The sequence below is a fragment of the Bos mutus genome, chromosome 21, assembly GCF_027580195.1.
Source record: "Bos mutus isolate GX-2022 chromosome 21, NWIPB_WYAK_1.1, whole genome shotgun sequence".
In the NCBI taxonomy this organism is placed as follows: domain Eukaryota; kingdom Metazoa; phylum Chordata; class Mammalia; order Artiodactyla; family Bovidae; genus Bos; species Bos mutus.
This window is the reverse complement of record NC_091637.1, coordinates 54,029,805-54,055,082: the sequence shown is the minus strand read 5'-3', so window position 1 is coordinate 54,055,082 and position 25,278 is coordinate 54,029,805. Positions and strand designations below refer to the sequence as shown.

General features: G+C 38.6%; 3 protein-coding genes across 11 annotated transcripts in view; 1 reads left to right on the top strand and 2 right to left on the bottom strand.

Moving 5' to 3' along the window:
• Nucleotides 1-10,293, bottom strand: part of FANCM (FA complementation group M) — a 108,979-nt gene extending 98,686 nt beyond the window's left edge. For 2 of the 5 annotated variants that reach the window (XM_070358800.1, XM_005892591.3), the window contains exons 1-3: nucleotides 9,439-10,291; nucleotides 8,685-8,857; nucleotides 2,871-2,948 (exon numbers count right to left, since the gene is read on the bottom strand). In XM_070358800.1, coding sequence (XP_070214901.1) covers nucleotides 2,871-2,948; nucleotides 8,685-8,857; nucleotides 9,439-9,964 — 777 coding nt within the window. In that variant the 5' untranslated portion in view covers nucleotides 9,965-10,291. Of the gene's footprint in view, nucleotides 1-2,870; nucleotides 2,949-8,684; nucleotides 8,858-9,438 lie in introns of all 5 variants that reach the window. The other 3 variants (XM_070358801.1, XM_070358803.1, XM_070358802.1) reach the window with 3 other exon arrangements.
• A 1,274-nt stretch (nucleotides 10,294-11,567) lies between these two features.
• Nucleotides 11,568-21,827, top strand: FKBP3 (FKBP prolyl isomerase 3). The gene is made up of 7 exons (XM_005892590.2): nucleotides 11,568-11,725; nucleotides 14,052-14,153; nucleotides 14,730-14,837; nucleotides 17,679-17,814; nucleotides 18,299-18,366; nucleotides 20,086-20,183; nucleotides 21,494-21,827. Exons 1-7 carry the CDS (start codon nucleotides 11,618-11,620, stop codon nucleotides 21,546-21,548), a joined length of 675 nt encoding a protein of 224 aa, XP_005892652.1. The 5' UTR covers nucleotides 11,568-11,617; the 3' UTR covers nucleotides 21,549-21,827.
• Nucleotides 21,828-22,069: 242 nt separating this feature from the next.
• PRPF39 (pre-mRNA processing factor 39) overlaps nucleotides 22,070-25,278 on the bottom strand; it is a 35,027-nt gene continuing 31,818 nt past the window's right edge. For all 5 annotated transcript variants that reach the window (XM_005892588.3, XM_070358797.1, XM_070358795.1 and 2 more), the window contains 3 exons: nucleotides 23,525-23,599; nucleotides 23,172-23,292; nucleotides 22,070-22,898 (listed from right to left, as the gene is read on the bottom strand). In XM_005892588.3, the coding sequence (XP_005892650.1) occupies nucleotides 22,842-22,898; nucleotides 23,172-23,292; nucleotides 23,525-23,599 (253 nt within the window). In that variant the 3' untranslated portion in view covers nucleotides 22,070-22,841. The remainder of the gene's footprint in view (nucleotides 22,899-23,171; nucleotides 23,293-23,524; nucleotides 23,600-25,278) is intronic.

Sequence of the window (25,278 nt, the reverse complement as noted above, 5' to 3'; positions counted from 1 at the left end):
ACTATCTTACTCGTTAAATGTTCTAGTTTGTCACTAGCAAAAATAAGAGAGCAGTAAATTTTTGAAAAAAGTTAGAAACTTTTATCTTCAAATATTTTTAAAACTATAAAGTATACCACATCAGAAGTGGGGCAACAGAGTAAAAAGGCCCTTATAACATCTTTCTTGCATGTTGCCCTTCAAGCCAAGCATCCAAGATATAAGAATATTAGTAAATGTCCAGCAAGCTCCTCAATATATTTTTGTGTTTTCCTATCAATAAAGACTCAGACAAAAGAGAAATTTTAGATTAGCAAACCAAGTCCTCAAAATATATCAGTCAGTTTTAGAGCCAGAACTAAAACCCAGACTTCCTGATTCCTTAGCAAATACTTTTTTTTCACTGATTTTTAATGGGGAAAACAGAGAAGTCCCTTTAGTGTTAAAGCATACAACTGTATCTCAGGAATATTTTACTAATTGACTTGCTAAGAAACTGAGGGAACAGGTCCTACACTGAACCAATTATTAATAAATGAGTGGGGGGAAGTCTCTGGCAACCCAGTGGTTAAGTCTCGGGGAACTAAGATCCCACAAGCTGTGTGGTGTGGCCAATAAAAATCTTTTAAATAAATGAGTGAAATATTTTCCATTAAAAAAAAAATATATATATATATATATATGTCAATACATTCCTGAAGCTAAATTTCATTCAACCAAAGCTTATAAAGGAACTTAATTGTAAAAATAGAGAATATGAGAAAAAACCAAAAACCTGTTGGTATAATTGCTGTACCATTAGACCACAGTACTCCTGAGTATAATGAAAAGAATGGAAGGGAGAGGTGGATGGATAGATAGATGGTAGGAGGGAGAGAGAATCCTGAAAGTATCTAGAAATTAAGAACTTACTTTTTTTTTACAACTAGAAAAACCTGATGGGCTTTCAGACAAAAAGTACCCTAGGGCAAGAATCACATCTTTTATATTCCCAACACCTAGTATAATGCCTAATATAATAGTAGACTATAGTTACTTAAGGTCCACAAACATTCAATATCTAGGGTAAATGTATGACCATTTTATAAAATTGAGTAATACTTTAGTACTTTTAATCACTGAACAAATATTTGAGTAACTCTCACATGCTACATATTGAACTGGTGAGAGATATCAAGACATACATAATCCCTACTTTCATGTAGCTACTAATTCAGCAGTAGCTACTAATTCAGCAGGAGCTAAAGAAGACAGCAGTGAATAAGCAAAAGAGTAACAGACTGTGATAGATATTAAGAAGAAAATCACAAGATAGTAAGAGTTGACTTTTGATAGCTTAAGAGTGAGTTTTTCTGAAGAGGTGATATTTAAGAGGAGACCTAAAAGATGACTAAAAACCATCAAGCATGTTTAAACAAGGCTGGCAGGAAACAAAAGAACAGAAATTTCTAAAAACAATTGAGGTTGTGGACAGAAGGAAAAAAGTCTTATGGCTTGGCAGAACTGAAAGCTATCTTTGAAGTTATCCAAAACCCAACACAAAAGACCATTCAGAACTACTAAATTAGAATGGCATGGGACATGGCTCAAAATCTGCATTTTCACCATCCTCCGATAAAGGAAATCCAAGCTCCCTGGAGAAATGGTTCATTCCACAGAGGGAACAGGAAAAATACTAAATGAGCATAAAATATCTTGTGATTCCAGTAGGTTAGGAAGTATTCAAAACAAACAAGCAAAAGAGTGCTTTCTAAAGGCACAGGAGCCATCTTCAAGGAACTCCCAGGAGCCAAATCTAAAACAATCTGAACAAAAAATTATTAGTCATGGTACTGGATTGTAGTTCAGTATATATATATGTATGGATCTCCATTAGTCCCTACTGATGTAAAGAACTGAAATCAAAACAAATAAGAAGACAGCTCTTCACTACAGGAGAATTCAAAATTTTAAAAATGTAAAATAAAAAAAAAAAAAGGAAATAATGATTAGGCAAACAACACAGAAATAATTGTTGCAAGCAAGAACCATCACTGGGTGCTAAAATATCTCCCCTACAACAGACTTAATTACAAAGGGAAGAACAGGAGTTTTACAGTATAAAAACCAGAAAGGCATCATCTTAACCAAGTCAAGATTAACAGCACCAGTAAAAAGACAAATTATCATGTATTCTCTGTGCAATGCTCTAAGAAAGGCACAGCACCACTTTTGGGGTATTCTTGTCCAAAATGCACACATAGTTTCACTCCAGCCATCACTGAGCCAACAGCGAAGCCCTAAAAAAAGTCAAGACAACTGCAAATGGAGGGATATTCTACAAAATAACTGACACCTACTCTTCAAAAGTGTCAGGGTCACAGAAGACAAGAAAAGAATGAGGAAATGGCACAGCTGGGAAGGAACTGAGGGGACAAGATAACTAAAGGCAGTGTGGGATTGTGGACTGGAGCCAGGAGCAGAAAAGGACACTGGTGGGAAAGCTGGCAATATTCAAATAAGGTCTGCAGATGAGTCACTAGTACTGTACCGGTGTTAACTTCCTGGTTTTGATCATTTGACTGCAATTATGTAAAATGGTAACATTAGGGGAAGCTGAGTGAAGGATATACAGAGACTTTAATTTTTGCATATTTTCTGGAAGTCTAAAGTCATTTCAAGCTAAAATTTAAAAAGAACTGAAAACACTAACAATTTAACAGTGTCAAGTGATTCTTTGGCACACTGAAGTCTGAAAACTACTAAGGTAGACAATTTCCTGCAACCATAGAAGAAAAGGAAGGCATCTTGTAAGAAATGTTGTACTCCTGATGTTAAATACTAGAGTGGGAAACTGATTTGGTAGCATACAAAAGTCCTTATTTTCTTAAATGGAAATAAACTTTACTTACTTTTATATCACTGCCTGGTGTGGCACTAAGAGCCAAGACTCTAAAGTGATTCGTGTATTTGACTAGTTCTCTTACAACCTTAAAAAAAAAGAAAAGAAAAAAGCCAATTCTTTAAGTTCATCTATCCAACACAAAAGTAAAAACAATTCTGTTAAACAAGCTATTATATATGGTCCATTATCATTGTTCCTTATTTAGAGTACTGATGGGCTAGCAGACAGAATCATCATTAGTTATGTTGTCTGAAGAGCAAATGATTTAGGTTTATACTCTACACCAATGAGAAACACTTTAGGGTTTCTTTAAAACTATTCAGTGTATTTTTGCATATAAAGCTACAACATCAAGGCCTATACTGAGGCAAATCAAAATATGCAGAGGGATAATTCAAGAGCAAACGGTAGAAAAAGATCAAGTCTATTCTCCATTGCTCAGGTCACAGTCTAGTCTTACAGCTATATCCATAGGTACACCTGCCAGATTAAGATAAATCATAACATAAAAATAGAAAAAAATTAAATACCAACATGAAATTAGATTTGAAATGAAAAAAAGCTTTGTTTAGGAAAAATTTTAAAGAAGTTAGATTTCAGGTGGAAGGGTCACAATTTTTAAATTAAGTTTATTCATAAAAGAATAACATTAATTTGGGATAATTCTTAAAATCTAAATCCCCTTTTAAATCCTAAAATATTTCCTCAGTGGCACCAAAGCATCATTCTAGGCTTTGCATTTAGAATTCAACACCCACTTCTGGTATAATTTACCAGATTCCCATATGCCCCAATAGGAGAAGGCAATGGTACCCCACTCCAGTACTCTTGCCTGGAGAATCCCATGGACGGAGGAGCCTGGTAGGCTGCAATCCATGGGGTCACTGGGAGTTGGACACGACTGAGTGACTTCACTTTGACTTTTCACTTTCACGCATTGGAGAAGGAAATGGCAACCCACTCCAGTGTTCTTGCCTGGAGAATCCCTGGGACAGCGGAACTGGCGTGCTGCCGTCTATGGGATCGCACAGAGTTGGACACAACTGAAGCGACTTAGCAGCAGCAGCAGCATATGCCCCAATACAGAATCAAAGGCCCCTAAGTAAACTGAGTTGCAGAACAGCTTTTAATATCCATAGTTTCACATTAGCTGGAGGAAACTAAAAGCAGATGATCATTTTTTAATTGAAGTATAGTTTACAATACTGTCTTAGTTTCAAGTGTAGAGCATAGTGAGTTGGTATTTTTGCATATTATATTTCATTATAAATTACTATAAGATAATGGGCATAATTCCCTGTGCTCTGCAGTAAACCCTTGCTGCTTATCTATTTTACATACAGTAGTTTGTATCTGTTAATCCCATACTATCCTTAATTTGTCCCCCTTCCCCTCTCCCCTTTGGTAACTAAGTTTGTTTTCTATGTCTGTAAGTCTGTTTCTGTAACTAATATTGTATAGTATTTGTCTCTGACTTATTTCACTGAATGCCAAAAGTATTTCACTCTTTTTCTGGCTCAGTAATATTCCATTGTGTGTGTGTGCGTGTGTGTGGTTTGGTCACTAAATTGCTTTCAACTCTTGCAACCCCATGGACTGTAGCCCGCCAGACTCCTCTGTCCATGGGATTCTCCAGGCGTGGGTTGCCATTTCCTTCTCCAGGGGATCTTTCTGACTAAGGGATCAAACCTGAGCCTCCTGCATTGCAGAAGGATTCTTTACCAATTGAGACACCAAGTGTGTGTATGTATGTATGTATGTATATGTGTGTGTGTAGCACACATTTGGCATATACATATGACAAATCTTCTTAACCCAAGCATCTGTCCATGCACATTTGGGTTACTTCCATGTCTTACTATTGTAAATAGTGCTAAAACCAGGTTACCTTAACACTGCTCTAATTTTTACCCATGTCAATGATGAAATCAATGAAATGAAAACTGAATATCGATTAACACTCAAAAAATACCATGTATAGAGCTTTTAAAAACATGATACAGAATAGATATCAAAGACAAAACATTATAGGGGATTTCCTGGCGGTCCAGTGGCTAGGGCTCTGCACTTTTGCTGCCAAGGGCCAAAAAAAAAAAAAAAAACACAACAACTTAATGGAGGAGACTTAAGAACAATTGTCCTAATTAACAACTGATAAAAGATAAAATCCCAGATATATTATTTTCTTTCCAGAAGGGATTCTCAAACATTTTGTAGAAGTGGTTTTGTGTTTGTAATCCAGGAAGCTACCTTCCTCAACAAGCTGTGTGCCTGTTGGAAGCTATCTGCAATATTCAACGCAGTATAAACCCTCACTGCTTTGGACTTCCCTGGAGGTCCAGGAGTTAAGACTTTGCCTTCCAATGCACGGGGCGCAGGTTCACTCCCTGGTCAAGGAGCTAAGGCTCCACATGTCTCTCGGCCAAAAAAGCCAAAAAACATAAAACAGAAACAATACTTTAAAAAATTCAATACTGAAAAAACATAAAACATAAGAAATACTGTAACAAATTCAATAGAGTTTAAAAATGGTCCACATCAAAAAAAAATCTTAAAAGAACTTGCAGTGCTATCTAGATATTAAAGAAGTCAGTCATGTCTCACTGTACTCAATAAAAGCCTAGGCCTTGTAGTTAAGAAAAAAAAAAATCACCTAATACCAAGAAATTTTTTGAAAATAAATTTGCTAAAGGGAGTTCTCTGATTGCCTAATGGTTAGGATTCCAGGCTTTCACTGCCATGGCCCAAGTTCAATCACTGGTCAGGGAAGTGAGATCCTGCAAAGCATGCAGTGTGACCAGAATAAGTAAATTTTTTTTTTTTAAGTTGCTATATATAAGCTTTGGCTACCCAGGTGGCTCTGTGGTAAAGAATCTGCCTGCAAATGCAGGACATGCAAGAGACTTGGGTTTGATCCCTGGGTCATGAAGATCTCCTGGAGGAGGAAATGGCAACCCACTCCAGTATTCTTGCCTGGAGAATCCCATGGACAGAGGAGCCTGGTGGGCAACAGTCCATGGGGTTGCAAGAGTTGGACACGACTGAGAGACTGAGCATAAATATACAAATGTACAAAATAAATTCCATACAGTTAGAATAAAATTTTATAAATGCCCCTCTCCCAGCAGAAACTTTTAACACACTGGGTATTAATTTAACTTGGAAAGACATGAATGGAAAAATATACCCATTTCCCGGCTGACATCAACTCTAAGACGACAATTCTCAAGAAGAAAATACAGAGATATAATACTCAAAGTCCCCCCCAAAACTGCTTTACAAAATCACAAACTGGCAGTAAAATTCATCACTTTGCACTAAATAAAATCAACTTTCTCTCTATGCTGACTCTACTCCCTCTCCCTAGTATCACTAGCTATTACTGTTTTAACTACCTACCACCTATATGTTGATGGTTTCCAAATCTGTATCTCTATCTCAGAACTTTCCACTGAGATCTGTACTTCTCTGTCACCCACTCCCTACTGAATATCTACTCCTGGATTCCTCACACACACCTCAAATTCAACAATCTAAAACTGCACACACTCCTTCCACAGTACCTCAGATGTTCTCTGCTTCCAGAACTCCATTTGACTAACTGCATCACCATCCTGGCAATCTTCCAAGTTTGAAGTCTGGGAGTCATCTTAAATTCCCCCGATCCCTCATTGTACTCCCTGCCTTTACCCTTCTCACCTCTAATCTCTTTTAAATCTGAAGTATCACCCCAGATCAGTCGCTCAGTTGTGTCCAACTCTTTGCGACCCCATGGACTGCAGCATGCCAGGCTCCCCTATCCATCACCAACTTCCAGAGCCTGCTCAAATTCATGGCCACTGAGTCGGTGATGCCATCCAACCATGTCATCCTCAGTCATCCCCTTCTCCTCCCGCCTTCAATCTTTCCCAGCATCAGGGTCTTTTCCAAGGAGACAGTTCTTTGCATCAGGTGGTCAAAGTATTGGAACATCAGCTTAAGCATCAGTCCTTCTAATGAATATTCAGGACTGATTTCCTTTACGATTGACTGGTTCGATCTTGCAGTCCAAGGGACTCTCGAGTCTTCTCCAATACCACAGTTCAAAAGAATCAATTCTTTGGCGCTCAGAATTCTTTATGGTCCAACTCTCACATCCATACATGACCACTGGAAAAACCATAGCTTTGACCAGACAGACTTTTGCTGGCAAAGGAATGTCTCTGATTTTTAATATACTGTCTAGGTTGGTCATAGCTTTTCTTCTAAGGAGCAAACATCTTTTAACTTCATGGCTGCAGTCACGATCTGCAATGATTTTAGAGCCCAAGAAAATAAAGTCTGTCACTGTTTCCATTGTTTCCCCACCTATTTGCCATAAAGTGATGGGACTGGATGCTATGATCTTTGTTTTTTGAATGTTGAGTTTTAAGCCAACTTTTTCACTTTCCTCTTTCACTTTCAACAAGAGTCCCTTTAGTTCCTCTTCACTTTCTGCCATAATAGTGATTTCATTTGCATATCTGAGGTTATTGATATTTCTCCTGGCAATCTTGAGTCCAGCTTGTGCTTCATCCAGCCCAGCATTTAGCATGATGTACTCTGCATATAAGTTAAATAAGCAGGGTGACAGTATACAGCCTTGATGTAGTCCTTTCCCAATATGGAACCAGTCCGTTGTTTCATGTCCGGTTCTAACTGTTGCTTATTGACCTGCACACAGATTTCTCAGAAGACAGGTAAGGAGGTCTGGTGTTCCCATCTCTTAAAGAATTTTCCACAGTTTGCTGTGATCCACACAGTCAAAGGCTTTGGCATAGTCAATAAAGCAGAGATAGATACAAAAGAAGTAGTCCAAAAAGCAACTCTCTTGCTTTTTCCATGATCCAACAGATGTTGGCAATTTGCTCTCTGGTTACTCTGCCTTATCTATATCCAGCTTGAACACCTGGAAGTTCTTGGTTCATGTACTATTGAAGTCTAGCTTGGAGAATTTTGAACATTACTTTGCTAGTGTGTGAGATGAGTACAATTGTGTGGTAGTTTGAACATTCTTTTGCATTGCCTTTCTTTGGGACTGGAATGAAAACTGACCTTTTCCAGTCTTGGGGCTACTGCTGAGTTTTCTAAATTTGCTGGCATACCGAGTGCAGCACTTTCACAGCATCATCTTTTAGGATTTGAAATAGCTCAACTGAAAATTCCATCACCTCTGCTAGCTTTGTTCATAGTGATGCTTCCTAAGGCCTAAGTATCACCCCAGCTAAACATTTTTCAGTGAGTCTCTACCATCTACATCCCCTAAGACCTACAAAAGGCATTCAAACTGCTTAGCACAGAATACAAATGCCTTCATGACCTGATGTTAAGTGCCTCTCCAGCCATATCCCACCTCCTCACTTTTGTACTTTATATTCTCATAGTACTTAACTGGAAGGCAGTGTAGGTATGTTACATACATTATGTCATTCATTTTTCAAAACAGTAACTCAGTTACTGTTTTACCTGACAGGGAATAACAATGTGTATCCACTACCAATCTTTTGACTACTATCTTAGTCTCAAGTCTCCATCCATACCCTACTTTGGATCAAGGAGGTTCTCATCATCTACATCTGACACTAATGGTCTTGTTAAAGTTAAAAAAAAAAAAAAAAAAAAAGCAGAGAGAGACACTGATTTCAACAGATGAAGGAAAGTATTTCTATCACCATCTGTTGGGATAATAGGTATAAAGCTTTTCATAATAATAATGCCATCAGTAACTTCCATCATTAAAAAGTATTCCCCAAAATGCTCTACAACAATATTTTACACTATAAAATATTTTTAACAAGATTACCTGGCAATAAGCATAATTTCCAAGGGCTTTATGAGCTTCATCGATAACTAGACACTTTATTTCAGCAGCTGGGCAAGCTCCTCTAGAAAGATCATTTACCATGACTTGAGGCGTAAGGAAAAGAACCCTCTTACTGCTCCAGATTTCCTTCCTGGTGAAAGCTTGAGTAGATCCTGTAAAAAAAAAAAAAGTGACATCACACATTCTACACTTCAGACTGTTACCTGTAACATGTAAACAGCCTAGCCTATTTTCAGAATGCATTCCTGCATTGGTGATCTGCTTCCAAGGTGCTAATTTGACAAATATGAGAAAGCAACATTTTAAAGCTTTGTTGTGGTCCAGATGTCAATGCCGGCTTATACTGAAAATCACACCTAGACTGCCTTTAGAGAATCCTTGTAAAATGACATAATACTTAAAGAGAAGAAAATTCTTCACCTGGGAAATCCTTCTGAACAAGAAAGGCAGAAAACCTCACTTCCACTTACCAATGAGGTATACACACATAACCACTTCAAAATGCTTTGACAAGTTACAGAAATTCTCTGAAGATTGAATAAAGCAACCCTATTAGAGCTGGACTTGCTACAAGGAGATGATGTTTCAAGACAGAAGTAAAATAAGCATACTGTGATCTGGGGTCTATTCCACATGGGTCTGGAATTCCTTTGGCGCTAGTTCCATCAGAACACGTGCTTTCCCCTGGGTGCCCAGCTCTTAATTTCAAGTTAGTCCACTGTTTCTAAGATACCTGTCATTTCGGCCATGTGGGACTGCGAGATACCCATCACCCGGTAGCAAGCCTCGATCTGCTGTGTCACCAGGGGTTTCGTGGGGGCCATGAAAACCACCTTGCCAGAAGGGAACCAGCGGTAGAAATTGTACATGACCACAGCGGCAATAAAGGTCTTTCCCAACCCGGTGGGCAGACAGACCAGCGTGTTGCAGAACAGGGCGGTCCTGGCGATGTGCAGCTGGTAGTCTCGCACTGGGCAATTAGTAGGGTAAATCCACAGGGCGCCCGCTGAGGTGCAGAACCCGCCATTCTCTAGATTGAGCTGCCTCTCTGCTTCGTACACCGCGACCAGCAACACATCATCGTCTGACTCGGGCTCAACCTCTGCCGCCCCTGCCGCCTCTGCCACTGCAGGAAAACGCGCCCTGGAGATGCCTGTGCTCTGAGGCCGCTCAGTTCCAGAGTTGCAAGTAGGAGCCCCAGTGGACCGAGAAACTTTCGAGCCCCACGTCTGGAAAAGCGTTCTTTGCCGTCCGCTCATTAGGCCGACGACCACAGAAGGCTCCCTTCAGACGCCAGCAGCTGCTGCAGCTCAACAGCCTCCGTTCCAATCCCCATCGGTTACCTTCGCGTAAAAAACACAGAGGAACCAGGGGGCGGGACTGAGGCCAGTTTATCCTGTTCAAAGTGCAGCCACTGAGTTTGCGTGGGGAATATGATTGGCGGTCTTCCCGGAAACCCCGCGGTCCACTAGGAGACGCATGCGCGTTATCGTGGAGTTACTCTAAATTTTGTCCCCTTGTCAATTTTTGTACCGACTCTAAATTTGGGTTCCATTTCCAATAAGTGATTATATGTCCTGGCGTTATGGGTAAAGTGATATTGCTTAAAATGATATAGTAAATAAGGGAGTTGGTGATGGACAGGGAAGCCTGCCTTACGGCAGTCCATGGTGTCGCAAAGAGTCGGACACGACTGAACGACAGAACTGAACTGAAATAACCTTGAGGTCCTGAAACAATGCATACCCATTTTTTTTTTAAATTTAACGTTACTGAGCGTCTAACGTGCCTTATTCCTTGTTGTTGGCTGTATTTTTAAATCGGTAGATGAGGTGAAAAACAAAAGTGTTTATACAAAATTAAATAACACCTCTGATTTCTTTATCCAGACTGAGAAAACAAAATGCCAGCTCTCTTTTTCAGGAGTAGCAGCCTCCTATCTTAATATTTTTATTGTTTAAAGGGAAGTGAATGGTTTGGTCCTGATATTCGTTGGAACATTCCGAAGGAAAAAAAGTGTCCTGATGCTCCATCATTACATCTTCATAAACGATATACAGCAGTAAAATCAGCGTCTGGGTGATATTTTTCTACTCTAGCGATAGCAGAAATTCTACTTCCAACTTGGATACAATTCTGGATTTCTCTACTCTAAACCTGGATACTTTGAGTAACCTCTGTAGATTTGTTTCCTTGTATATTGAGGAAAAGTACACACACATCATGAGGTTACCTGGACCACTAACAATGTCACCCGCCTCATCACCACCATCAGCAAGCATCGTCTTGTGTGTAGCTACTCTACTTCGTTTTATTTGGTCATGTGTCTGGACTTGCTTTTAGACAAACTGTTTATCGTGTGTTTGTATTTGGGAAGGGAAAGGGAACAGGTTGCTCTTCTAGTTTCATTTGTGTGAGTTTTAAAAGGGAAGTGGTAGGAAATAGGTTGTTCTGATGGACAAGGACTGAGCCAATTCAGGTGTGAATTTTTAGGGTAGAACTAGGTAAAATGAGATTAGACGCCTGAATACTGTTGTTTTCTTCAAACAGATTATCGACTTTTAAGTGCACAGCAGCTTGTCGGTAATATACAAGTGTGGGTAATGGCTGGTAAACAATCGCTACCACCGGCGGTCGTCGCCTCACAAGGGTCCCAACTGTGAACAGACGATATGTTGAGCTTTTCTGCGGAGTCAGTCTTCGCGGCCACCTCAGCGGGTTTTACCGGGGACTCAACAAAGAGGCCCGCAGAGCACAGCCTTGACGTCGCTCAAACACTGGCCCCAATCCTGCGGGGTATCGCGGTGACTCCGCCCCCTCGAGCTCCGAGTGGCACTCGCGCCACGCCCATGGGGCGGGGCGATGCTGAAGCCAGGCGGGCCGGCTCAGTAAAGCGGAGGCAGCGGGGGAAGATGGCGGCGGCCGTTCCGCAGCGGGCCTGGACCGTGGAGCAGCTGCGCAGCGAGCAGCTCCCCAAGAAGGACATTATCAAGTTTCTGCAGGATCACGGTTCAGATTCGGTACCGGAGTTGGCGGGGCGGCCGGGCTGGTGCGGCTGAGGGACACTTCACCCCCCCGTAGATGCCCATACATTCCTTATTCCTCCGTGCCCCCGCCCTCGCTCTCCAGCGGCCCGCGGCCTGAAGGCCGGAGCGGCCCCGCGTACGCTGCCGAGACGCGCTCCCGCCCCTCAGGCCGGCCCTGCTTGGGCGAGTGGAGCAGCTTTATCTTTTGGGGCACGCAGGAATCGGAGATTTAGAACCTTACTGACATCCTTGAGTGAGGGTGGAGGCCTTGAAAGAGAAGGAACCCAGGAGATACTGGGGGTTGAGATGGGAGCCCGAGGACTGGAGGCTTGGTTGAGATCCCTGGAGGGGAGTGTATATTACTAGGGAAAAGATTTAGGATTGCGATTTGCCTTTCTCATCGATTACCGAACACTCAACACTAATAAGTGTGTGTTGTTTTTTTTTTTTTTTTTACAACGTATAGTTTGGAGATTAACTTTTAAAATACCGACCCTTCAAATGACCTTTTCACTCATGTTTAGGGGAGTTATTCGCGTATTTTGTGTACAGTGGTCTCCTATTGTTATAAACTAAGAAATCTATTTGACATTCTTCATACTTTTACGCCCCGCATTTTTCAGCACAGTCTCCATTTTAACCATCCTCTGTAGTCAAAAGTTATTTTTGTCAGACGGATTTTTTTTTCTTCGGAAATTAATATCATTCATATCTTAAATTAGAACTCGCTTTTCAATGCAGGAGACCTAAGAGACGCGGGTTCTCGATCCCTGGGTCAGGAAGATGCCCTGAAGGAGTAAATGGCAACCCACTCCAGTATTCTTGCCTGAAGAATTCCCATGGACAGAGGAGCCTGGCAGGCTACAGTCCATAGGGTCGGAAAGAGTCCGAAACGGCTGAAGCGATTTAGCACAGATATCTAAATTGCTGAACGACTGTACAAATTTGTGTGCCCTCAGCATCTCCCACATAGGGAAAATGAAGGCCACAGTCTAAATGTAGTATCCCAACCATTTTTAACTTAATTCCTAAACTTCATTTAGAAAAATTGCATGTGGGCTCTTTTGAGAAGCTTGTAGTTTATAATTTTGCAGGATTTCGAAGGAGAGATATTGATCCAGTTATTGTCCCTCTTGCTTCACACTCCTGATTGATAATCCTGACATCCGCAAATACTTTACAACATGTACAGCAAGAACTATACTGTTTGGGGAAACAAGGGTTAAATGAAAAGAACATGCCTCAGAGATACCAGTTTATACTATTGTACCATTTTAGTGGAATTATTTTCTCTTAAGCCAATTCATATTTCACTGAAATAATAGAGTAGATGAAATACACGATTTCAAGATGAAGGTACATGACTTTGATGATTTGATATTTCAGTAGTGGTATTTTGGTGTTCATCTGACAACTTAGTCTTATATTTGAGAGAAATGGAATTCTGTTAGATTAAATACATTATTTTATAAGTCAAATAGGTAATATGTATTGAGTTCTTCTGTGTGACTGAAAATGGATTACTACATTTATCTTTACAAGAAGCCTCTGACATAGGATGCTGTTATTGATCTTTCAGCACGATGTAGAAACCGAGCCTTTGAGACAGCTTAATCCCTTGTCTAAAATCAGACAGCTAGGATTTTAACCTAAATGGTCTGACACCACAGCCTATACATTCAAACACTATGTATCCAGAGTTGTGTAACAGTGCTTTTGGGTGTGCCAAGACTGGGTTACATGTATGTCAAGATAGCTAAACCCAACATGACTAGAGGCTCCCAGGGCAGGGGCCAAGTAACATCCTGCTGGGAGTAGCTTTGCCCAGTTACCAAAATGCGCTTGCTGTTAAAAGTGTGCTCATATGTACACAGTATGGTTTTTTTTTTTAACCTTCCTTAAATCTTGTTTTTGTTACGAAGTAGAGTATAAAATATAATGGTTTCATTTATCATTGGGCTTCTGATAGCTCAGATGGTAAAGAATCCAGTTGAAATGCAGGAGACATGGGTTCGATGCCTGGATTGGGAAGATCCCTTCGAGAAGGGTAATGACAACCCACTCCAGTATTCTTGCCTGGAGAATTCCATGGACGGAAGAGTCTGGCATGCTACAGTTCATGGGGTTGCAGAGAGTTGGACATGACAGAGCGAGTGACTAACACATGCACACAGTATAAAATAAAATGTTTCATTTATCAGTAGTATGATTGAAAACATACTTGCTTCATAATTGCTAACATAAAAGTTCATTTTCTAGTTTTACACCCTCTCTTACATGAGGGAAATTATTTTGACTGACCAAAATTTTTTCTTTACAGTTTCTTGCAGAACATAAATTACTAGGTAACATTAAAAATGTGGCCAAGACAGCTAATAAGGACCATTTGGTTACAGCCTATAACCATCTTTTCGAAAGTAAGGTGAGTACTTATCATTGTATCACTTTAGATATTTTATTCCCAAAAGAAGTTTTAAATGCATTTACTTGCAGATTATGGTGATGTTTTTCCACTTGCACTTTTTCTTAACTATAATCATAAATGGATTGTCAAATTTAGCATGGCTAATCTGCCATATGGCGGGATGTTTTGATATTTTGAATAAGAACAGATTTTTTAAAAATAATTCCCTGGAAGCTTAAGTTAGCAAATTCTTAAGGATGCTGAAAAGTTATAAATCTAAAATCAGCTGCATTTCATTAATAATTTAAAGTTAGATCTACACTGAGCCTTTAAAAAAGCAGATTTCAAGAAATTCTTCCTGATATATGTTAACTATGAAATGAACACCTTTCACACACACAAAAAAAATTAAAGAATTAATTGAATAGTATTCATACCTCTGAGTCTGAGTTGGTCTTTCTAAAGGGTATCAGTTTCAGAATTTATTTTGTGAGATAGTTTGAGATACATAATTTGTTGATTAAAATGCTTACCGTAAGAGTTTTGTTTTTAGCCAGAATGAATCTGATAAACATCAGATCATTTCCCTTACAGCGTTTCAAGGGTACTGAAAGTATAAGTAAAGTGTCTGAGCAGGTGAAAAATGTGAAGCTTAATGAAGATAAACCCAAAGAAACCAAGTCTGAAGAGACTCTGGATGAGGTTTGTATATAATGTATTCTTACTTTATTTCTCAGGTGAATGAGAAAAAGTATTTGCTTTACAGCACTGGTTTCTCATAATAAGATGGGGTTGAATATGGCCACTTTCAGTGAGCCAAACACTGATTTGGAATGTGTTTTCTCCCTTTAGTGTACTCAGTAAGAAAAAAACCCTAAGAACCAATGGTTTACAGTTAGTAAGCCTTTCCTGTGAAATACCTCTAACTTTGTATTTTACATTGCCTCTGTGTCTGGCCAGAAGTTCTGAGCTTTCAGAGCTATTTTAAGATCCTATTCTATAGCCAAGTTGGACTGAGTGAAAGAAACTTCCTTTTGATTATTTTTAGCCTTTTTCTAATGTACATGATGTCCTTGGCAATGGAAGTAATTAATTCGAGCCTCACTGCGGGATGTGGGTTTATCTGCCTCATCTTTCCCAACCCAGGTTTTTCATTTTGGTAACAAGGTTACCAAATACCAGATAAAACTCTTTCTGCAAATGGACAGCCTTTCTAGAGCTAAGGACAGCTCTTAGAAAAGCTTCACGAGAGCTAAATTATTATCTTGCCACTTTTGATAATATCTTGCTAGTAACTAAGCTCACTCATTCCTAGCAGTGTTAGTATCAGTGACAACAATAATTTGATAAACGTTTTATATACTGGGCAAAATTTTTGCAGCTACTAAGGTAAACAAAGTGTAATAATTACTAGAAGGGTTACAAAAGCAATTGGCAACATAGATTATCTTCCAGAAAATTAGAGGGAGGGAGGTATGAGGTGGCAGATAATATATCAAGGGATTGAGTTAAAAGTCGTAAGGGTTGGAGACAATTTAGAGAGATCTTATGAGAGTCCTAAACTATATCCTTTTCTTCAAGACCTCTTTTCATTTCATTTCACTGGTCAGCATGAGCCCTGTTTTTCATGTACTCTCACTGTCTTCCTGGTGCCTGGGTTCCATAACCTCTGGGCCAGTACTGTACTGGTCCCTCCTGTCTGCTTCCTTTCTTCATACTTTGGGACTGCAGAGCAAGCTTTGTGAAGAAATGGAAGTATAAAACTTTTTACTGGGCTTTGTATAAATTCTTAAAATCAGCTAAGCATGTTTTCTAGTTTCATTGCTACTCAGCAACTTTTATACTATCCCTTGCTCAATCCCCCATCCATTGCCCACATGAACTTCTTGATATTTTCACACAAATTCTCAACTCTGTCTTATTCCTTTCTCATTATATACCCCTTTGTTCTCTTCTACCAGAATATCAACATACATACTAACAGTTGTAACTGTTCTCTTCTTCCCAGCTTAAAAGCTCTCTGAATTGGTTTTCTTTTCCTTCTCATGTCTCCCTCAGATCTGAGGCTCTCAAACATCTCTTTCAAATCTTCATCCATTCCTTTTTGATTCTCAGGCCTTCCAAGGCCTCAGACCTGGAGTGTGGAAAAAGTCACTAATCTGCCTTCAGTCTCTTTCTTCATCATTCAGCCCCAAATAGCTATTCTAGTAATAAGCTTTCTAAAATATTTTGCAAACTTCACCCTGCTCAAGAAATCTTCAGTAGTTCTGTACTGTCTAGAACTGCATTGTCCAGAATAGTCATTAGCCACATACGGCTGCTGAGCACTTTGTGGCCACTCTGAATTGAAGTGTGCCTTCAGTATAAAATATGAAATTTCAAAGCTTAGTATGATTTTTTAAAAAGAATATAAAATATTTCAATATTTTAATGTTGATTATATGTTGAAATATTAATGTGGCAACTAGACAACTTAAGATTACATTTGTGACTCTCTTATTTCTATTGGATTGCATCTCTGGCCTACAAAACCTTCCAATGTCTGGCCCCTGCCCAGCTCCATATTTACTACTTCTATAGAAATATTCTTCGGTCACAAATGTCTGCTCATTGTCAGTAAACTGTCCATACTTTTATTTCTTGCTTAGTGTATTTCTTCTCTCAATTTCTTCTGTTTGTCAGTTCTGTGTCCCCTTCAAGGCCCAGGTCTTGGGCTCATCACTTTCTCCGAAGTTTTTACCATCCCAGACTTCACTGTTTATGTAAGTCAGAAGTTCCCGTAGCACATGATATCTATATTTATCTCTACCTTTTATTTATCTTAATGCAAAGAACCTTGTCTGAAAGCTCTTTGTTGCTGTTGTTTAGTTGCTAAGTCCTGTCTGACTTTGCAACCCCATGCACTGTAGCTCGCCAGGCTCCTGGCCATGGGTTTTCCCAGGCAAGAATACTGGAGTCGGTTACTGCTTCATTCTCCAGGGGATCTTCCTGACCCAGGGACTGAATCCATGCCCCCTGCAGTGGAAGCATGCAGTCTTAAACACTGGACTGCCAGTGACATCCCTGTAATATTTCTGACCTTGGGAATAACTGGTTCACTGTATTGTTTGATGCATAATTAATCTTATCAAAAGAACACTGGTTTCCAAAGAAGCTGGAAGTTTTTTGAAATTACAGATATGCTAGTTATGGGGTAAGAGAATGAGGTTGGATGGCATCATCGACTCAATGGACATGAGTTTGAGCAAACTCTGGGAGATGGTGAGGAACAGGGAAGCTTGGTGTGCTGCAGTCCATGGGGTAGCAGAGTCGGGCACAACTGTGCAACTGAACAACAGTTACTAATATTCTCATCACAGACTTAAAATGAGACAGTGAATTTTTTAACTTGAGAGGTCAATCAGAGGCAAAATAGTTTGTTACCCAATCTGTGAAACTCTGACTGGACTTAGGTCACAGTTGGCTGTGTTAAGTATTCTCTTTGTCCTCCTTCTAAAAAAAGGACATGAGTTAACAACTGTGTTTTGTTTTTTTTGTTTCTAGGGTCCACCAAAATATACAAAATCTGTTCTTAAAAAAGGAGATAAAACCAACTTTCCCAAAAAGGGAGATGTTGTTCACTGCTGGTATACAGGAACACTACAAGATGGGACTGTTTTTGATACTAATATTCAAACAAGTAAGTCTCAAATTCAAACGAGTAAGTCTGAATGTAATTTTATCATTTTGGCATAAGGCATGCAAAACATCTGTGTTGGCAGTACCTTTTTTTTGGCTGTCACTTTTTTTCCAGAAGTTTTTTGCATTTGTAAATTATTAATACTAGTAAGAGGTTTTCACTTCACTACGTGTTGGCTGCATGTAAATAAAGACCTTTTGGTCTAATCTTTTTTAATGCCCCAAATTCAGGCATTTGTATTCTAATGTAAAAGGCAGAATAGTGTTATTTTAATGGTGTAATATAGGTCCTTTCCCTCTCCCTCCTTTAGACCATAATTATTTTTACATCCAAAATTTTCTTGATGAATTATTTGGCTTTCTGAATTTTTATTTTCAGATGCATAGCATGGTAAGTTCTGAAATCAATTTCAAGACTTAAATCACTATGTTTTTCAACTGGAACTTAATTTCATCATTGATTATAAGGAAAATCTGTTTTACAGGTTCAAAGAAGAAGAAAAATGCCAAGCCTTTAAGTTTTAAGGTTGGGATAGGCAAAGTTATCCGAGGGGTAAGTAAAAACTGGCCATGAGCCAGTATATATTCTGGCCCATCCTGCCTGTGGCGTAACATAATAAATTAGGTTTGCTGCTGCTAAGTCGCTTCAGTTGTGTCCGACTCTGTGCGACCCCAGAGATGACAGCCCATCAGGCTCCCCCGTCCCTGGGATTCTCCAGGCAAGAACACTGGAATGAGTTGCCATTTCCTTCTCCAATGCATGAAAGTGAAAAGTGAAAGTGAAGTCGCTCAGAATTAGGTTTGGGGATACAATAAAAACAAACTTTGGGGTTTCATATCAAGGGGTTCCCTGGTGGCCCAGCTGGTAAAGAATCCGTCTGCAATGTGGGGGACCTGGGTTCAATCTCTAGGTTGGGAAGATCCCCTGGAGAATGGAATGGCTACCCACTCCAGTATTCATGCCTGGATAATTCCATGGACTGGGTAGTCCATGGGGTCACAGAGTCAGACACAACTGTGTCTGACTTTCACTTCACTGGCATTGCCAACTGAGCTGGCACAAGTTAAGTTCTCTGGGTTTCATACAGTACAGCCTACCCCAAGGTTGTTAAAACATTAAATGGGTATAACTTAAAGCATGTAATATAGTACAAACTCAAATATTATTTCCTTCCATGCTTACCCCTTTTATTATTTTTTTCCATGAAGTAATTGTCAGAATTACTGACAAGTTTCCTAAATCTGTCTGTCTGATTCCTGTACAATGTCACGTATCTATTGTTACCACTTACACACGATTCAGAAACGTAAAATACCTGCTCCACTGAGTACTGACAGAAGCTTGAGGAGTCTTTCCTGTAGCTTTCTCACCTCTCACAATTTACTCAAACACCAAAAGAAGAATCTTTCCAATATAAGCATCCCTTTACCCACCCTTATGTGTGAGAGGTAACAGAAGGAAACTGAGAAAAATGAAAGTTAGGCTTGAGCTATGCTGACCATTGCAGTGCACAAAAGGAGATGAGAAAGTAGAGCTGATGATCATCATCCTCAACTGAATCAGGCTGTCATGTTAGGGTCTGCTTATTGTTCTAAATTCTTTGTATTCAGAACATTAATAACAAAAATGCCTATTTAAGTGCAGTTACGAGAACCCTCAATGTGTTATTCTTTGTACTGCGTTAAGACCTAAAATACTACTCAATCTTATCCAGAGCCCAAAATGGATTGTACAACATCTTGAAACTAAAGGTTTAGTTGAAAAATCACTTTCACTACTACCTGATTATACCAAGTTGATATATCAAGTTGAGCTATTTTTCTGTTCCTATAACTAATGTGCTTACTGTAAGTTTGTTCTATTCAACTAAATTCTTAACTTCCAGTATGTGACAAATCTGTATCATCTGAGCTTATATAACTGTTACATTTTAACAGAGTCTATATAAGTTAATACATTCTGTATCCTTCCATTATGTTGATTTATTTTTGATAATTTGGCCTAAGATCCAAATTTGTACAAAATGACATTATGTCATTTTCAAGACTTCAAGTATTTATACTAAAAAACTGTTTAATATGTCCTTAAATTTTTTTTTTCTCATTGAGACAATGAAGGACACAGATTTAGGGGCTCACTCAAGGACATTACCTTAGGACATAATGAAGTCTTGTAACAGAATACTTTGTATGTAATCTTGCCTTTCTTCTGGTTTTGCATGTATTTTTTTGTGAAGTATCATTAGTTTTAATTTGATGTTCTCGCTTTTAGTGGGATGAAGCACTCTTGACTATGAGTAAAGGAGAAAAGGCTCGACTGGAGATTGAACCAGAATGGGCTTATGGAAAGAAAGGACAGCCTGATGCCAAGTATCCTTTTTTCCTTGGTAATTAAAAGAAAAAAACAGTTGAAGATCACTTGAAGGCATGCAAGATGCTGTCTAGGTTATTAACCTCTAGAATAGAGAACATGTCCAGACCAGTCTTCTGATATTTAGATGCTTGTGTGTCAACACACCTCCAGTATAGACAGCGTTTTCTACTGAGCTTGAGCTAGAATCTTTTTTCCCCTTCCTATTTAAGCTCTTAATTTTCAAGACTTAAACTGAGATTTAAGTTTCTGTCTTTGAAAAGCTACTATTAATGTTTGAAAAATTTCAAGGAGTAAGATGTTCAATATAAACAACTGTAGCAAATTGTAGAATTCAAATATGACTCATGGTGATTTTATGCTACTGTGTAATTTCAGGCAATTGAACTGGGTTCTCAAAGCTTAGAAATTGAACACATGTTGGGGATTACCAGTTGTGAAATGAAGACCATGGGTCCAACATCAGTATGAACATTAATAAAAAAGAAGAGCCATGATTCTAATCTGTTACAAGCAGAACAACCCAGTAGCTAAGTGGGAAGGTAGTTTAGTTGTTGGTTCCATTTCCAATGGACTAGTTAGACCAGTTAGAATAAGTTTAGGGGAGGAGGAAATTTGAAGTCCTTTTTAGTATTATCAGTTATTAATACAGTTACTTGGGAATACAATAGCCTTCTTCTCAGCCTATCAAAATCCCACGGCCAGCTGCAGCTCCCACAGTCTCATGTGAAGTATCTCAAGATCAGTCAGATAACTCTTCCAAACTCAACATCTGAAAATTCACAGCAACTATCCAATACTATACCTCATATGAACTTTAATATAACGTATACACCAGCTAAACGGAAATCACTTTTTGGGGTTGGATGGGAGGTACTGAGTAGCAGTCTTCATAAAGTAGTGGCTAACCTGGGAGTACCTAGTGATGCAGGAAGATCCTAGTTTAAGCTCAATTTATCTAGTCAACCTATATTGTCAGGTTTTGACCTCCATTCAAAAATAGTTTTAGGAAACTCTTGGTTTGCATGTACTAGCCCCTGTGTCTGGAGAAGGAAGTGGCAACCCACTCCAGTGTTCTTGCCTGGAGAATCCCAGGGACGGGGGAGCCTGGTGGGCTGCCATCTATGGGGTCGCACAGAGTTAGGACACGACTGAAGTGACTTAGCAGCAGCAGCAGCCCCAGAGTCAACTATAAAGCCCTCCCTGTGCAGCTAATTACCAATATCTAAAATTCTAATTTTAGACAAAGATTATTGGGAGCGAGGACAGAGGCAACTTTCTATCAAATTTACCTTAACTTCTTCAACAGAATTCCACCAAACGCAAAACTTATTTTTGAAGTGGAATTAGTCGATATTGACTGAAATAGTTAAGAAACCATCAACAATAAAACATGGCCATGAAGAAACTTATGTATCTAATTAGAACTGGTTACTATTGTTAAGCGAAGAGTCAACTGGAAAATTCAAGTTAGAACATGTTTACTTGATCCTTCAACTTTTAAGAAATGTAATCCATTATAAACCCTTGAACTTTAAAATATTTTACTACAGTTGTGTAAAATATCACTTAAAGAGAACTGATTTGCCTTTTACCTCATGTTGTAAACTAAAAGGCTCAATAAAATGTATTCAATGTCTTGATTTGTGTGGTATAAATATATTAATGTTGTGATTAGGTTAACCAGTACTAAGAGTTCACCAAACCAAGGGAGTAATGGTAAATCTGTCTGGACAGCCTTGCCAGAGACACTCATCTTAAAATATTTAAATATTTCTGTATAAGGCAGGCAAAAGCAGAGATTGAGAAGAAGCAAAAGGTTACAAAACTTAAGAAATTCTGTCAAGAAGGTAACAGCTGAATTCAAGAGAAGTATACTTCAGAATCATGGTGAATATAAATTTAATATTAAAACAAACCACTAAGCATGATGAATATAAATTTAAGTGATCCCCCCCAATAAATCCGTAACAATTATTGGATGAGTCTTCAGTTTTATTACAAAAATGAAGATGATCAGTTTGATCAAAATGAAAGCTTGCTCACAAGTTTAACATGACTATTCCAAATACAAAGTCTCCTGAAACAACATAGTTTTGATATGATTTTCATTTTTTCAAAGGGATGCAAACATTCCATTTCCTCATTTATTATCTCTATTCCAAGACAATATTTTAACAGGCATTGTTTCTGCTGTTAGATCCAAATTCACAAGGATAATCAAAACACACAGACAGTATCTTGTCAGCAAAGGTTAAAAATCCATTTTTTTTAAAGAGGAGGTAAATCCTTAATAACCAGCCCTTATGTGTTTTCAAAATCTTATACTACACTGACATGATTTGCAGTCAGTTTTTTTCCTACCCTTAAGGCTACAAAACTCTGTTGCAAATGCATTGCAAAAGAATTCTAGACCACTTAATGCAAAAAAATCAAAAAAATAGTTCTCCAATAAAAAGTAAATTTTATAAATGGTAGGAAATAGTATCTGTGGTAAGCTACTAAGTGACATTTTCCCCTATTACTAAACAAACCATGTTACACAGAAACAGGGAAGACAAGTTATCAAATACAACAAGCTTGTACTGTTTACATCCCTCATTAAAAAAAATACTATCATACTTTTCACACACTCCATCTGATATCTTATTTTCTTATCAGGTTGGAGGAGGAGGATAATATTGTCCATAATTCCAAGGAGTCTGATAATTGTACTGAAAAGAAAAAGCAAACGTATCAGCATACAAGAGCTATGACTTTTATATATGAGTTCCATATATAAAAATTTAATTAAAGCAGGTTTCTATTTAAAGAAAACAAGCATGTGTTCACTGCTGAAAAAGACAATGTATTTTGCACACAGATCAAAAGTAGAGAGGTTTTTTCTTCCCCCAAAGAAGGAAAAAAAAAAAGACTATCCTAATTTATATATATATAATTTCTAGTAACATCTATTAAAAAAAAATCAATTATAACTGTAAACTTACCTGATACCAGGCACTATAATTATATGCAGCTTGATTTGCCTGCAAATCACCATCAATCATCTGTGTAGATGACGAAGTTGTATCTTCTGTGTGTGCTTTCTTTTCCTCTGGTTCTTCTGATCTAAATAAAAGATCAAAATGGAAACTTTCAGAACTCCCATAGACAAATACTTTAACAAATGGACGAATGTCACCTTTGTACAAATCTGAAGTTCTTGGCTACACTGTTTCATACGATTTCAAATCATGAAAAAAAATTACAACATAAAGGTAATAATTACTTTTAAAGGGATTTCCACTATGAACTGTGTTCTTTTAAGCCTCCTTTCCTGATTCAGCAGCAAGTTACATACCCGTTTTCTGCTTTTCTTTTTAAAGAATCCTGCTCTTTTAGGAGTGTTTGATGTTCATCATAAGCATTCAAAAGCCTGTGAGGGAAGGAGAAACAATCCACTGGAATACACAGAAGCCGAACTTAAAACTTTTAGGTTTTCAAATTACTTCCACTCGGAAACAAAGGCAAGTAGAAATGAACATCGTTGAGAAGAAAAAACAAGCAAGCAGACAAACCTAGCCCTAACTACCTTTTCTATTTGCTTGCCTTGCACTTTCCTTCTCAGTCCATGTGGTTCAAATGAGGCTTCAGAGATAGAGGCCCAGCCAATTACCTTACTAGATGTCTCTGACCAATAACTGGTTTAGAGGTGATCATATGACCCAAAACAAGATCAGTAAGTCCCAGGATTTTTGACTGAGATACTGAAAAAGTGCCTGTTCTCTGCCCTACAGTGGGCTAGAGCTTGAGGGGATGCTGGTCAAGACCTGTGTGTTTATTATTTTTAACACATGGGAAGGGCCTAAGGAGCTGTATCACACAACAAAGACAGTGACCTTGACACTTTTTTTCTAGTACAACCTTGAATCCTGACAGTTCTATAATTTGTGTACTTCTGAGATCTAATTTAACAATGCTTACTGAAGACACCTGCCACCAGTTAGGATAAACTATATTTAAACTTTGGCTACGTGATAAACTGAATGAGAACTAAAAATTTCAGAATAATTATCGTTGATTAAAAAGATAATTTTTAATTAAAAAATTTAATGGGCTATGAATTATAGGTTTCAACTGGAACTTACAACTTCAAAAACAATGTCACTTGAAGCAAAACTGACTACAATTATGTAAAGTTTAAAAATAAAATTTAAAAAATTAAAAATAAAAAATAAAATCAATGATTTTGTAATTTTCTTTTTCCTGTTTTTGAGCACTGACTGCTAACCCAGACTGGACCACCAGGCAATCACTTTTAAAATATTTCTTAGAAACACAAAGATGGCCTTATTTTTTAAGGTAATCATAAACCTGAACACAGATTTCTCTGAAAGAGAACAGATATTAAAATTTCTCTGAAAATGACCTTGACATTTACATGTTCAACTTGATATTTACATGTTCAACTTCCCTCAACAGCCTGCATATGTACACATTTAATAGGCTATTACCAGTGACACTTGGAGAAGGGAACAGCAACCCACTCCAGTATTCGTGCCTGGAGAATTTCATGGACAGGGGAGCCTGGTGGACTATGGTCCAAAGGGTTACAAAGACTTGGACATGACTAAGTGACTAATAGGAATGGTATGGACCTAACAGAAGCAGAAGATACTAAGAAGAGGTGGCAAGAATACACAGAACTATACAAAAGAGATCTTCACGACCCAGATAATCACGATGGTGTGATCACTCACCTAGAGCCAGACATCCTGGAATGCGAAGTCAAGTGGGCCTTAGGAAGCATCACTACAAAGCTAGTGGAGGTGACGGAATTCCAGTCGAGCTATCTCAAATCCTAAAAGATGATGCTGTGAAAGTGCTGCACTCTATATGCCAGCAAATTTGGAAAACTCAGCAGTGGCCACAGGACTGGAAAAGGTCAGTTTCATTACAATCCCAACGAAAGGCAATGCCAAAGAATGTTCAAACTATCGCACAATTGCACTCATCTCACACACTAGTAAAGTTATGCTCAAAATTCTCCAAGCAAGGCTTCAACAGTACGTGAACTATGAACTTCCAGATGTTCAAGCTGGATTTAGAAAAGGC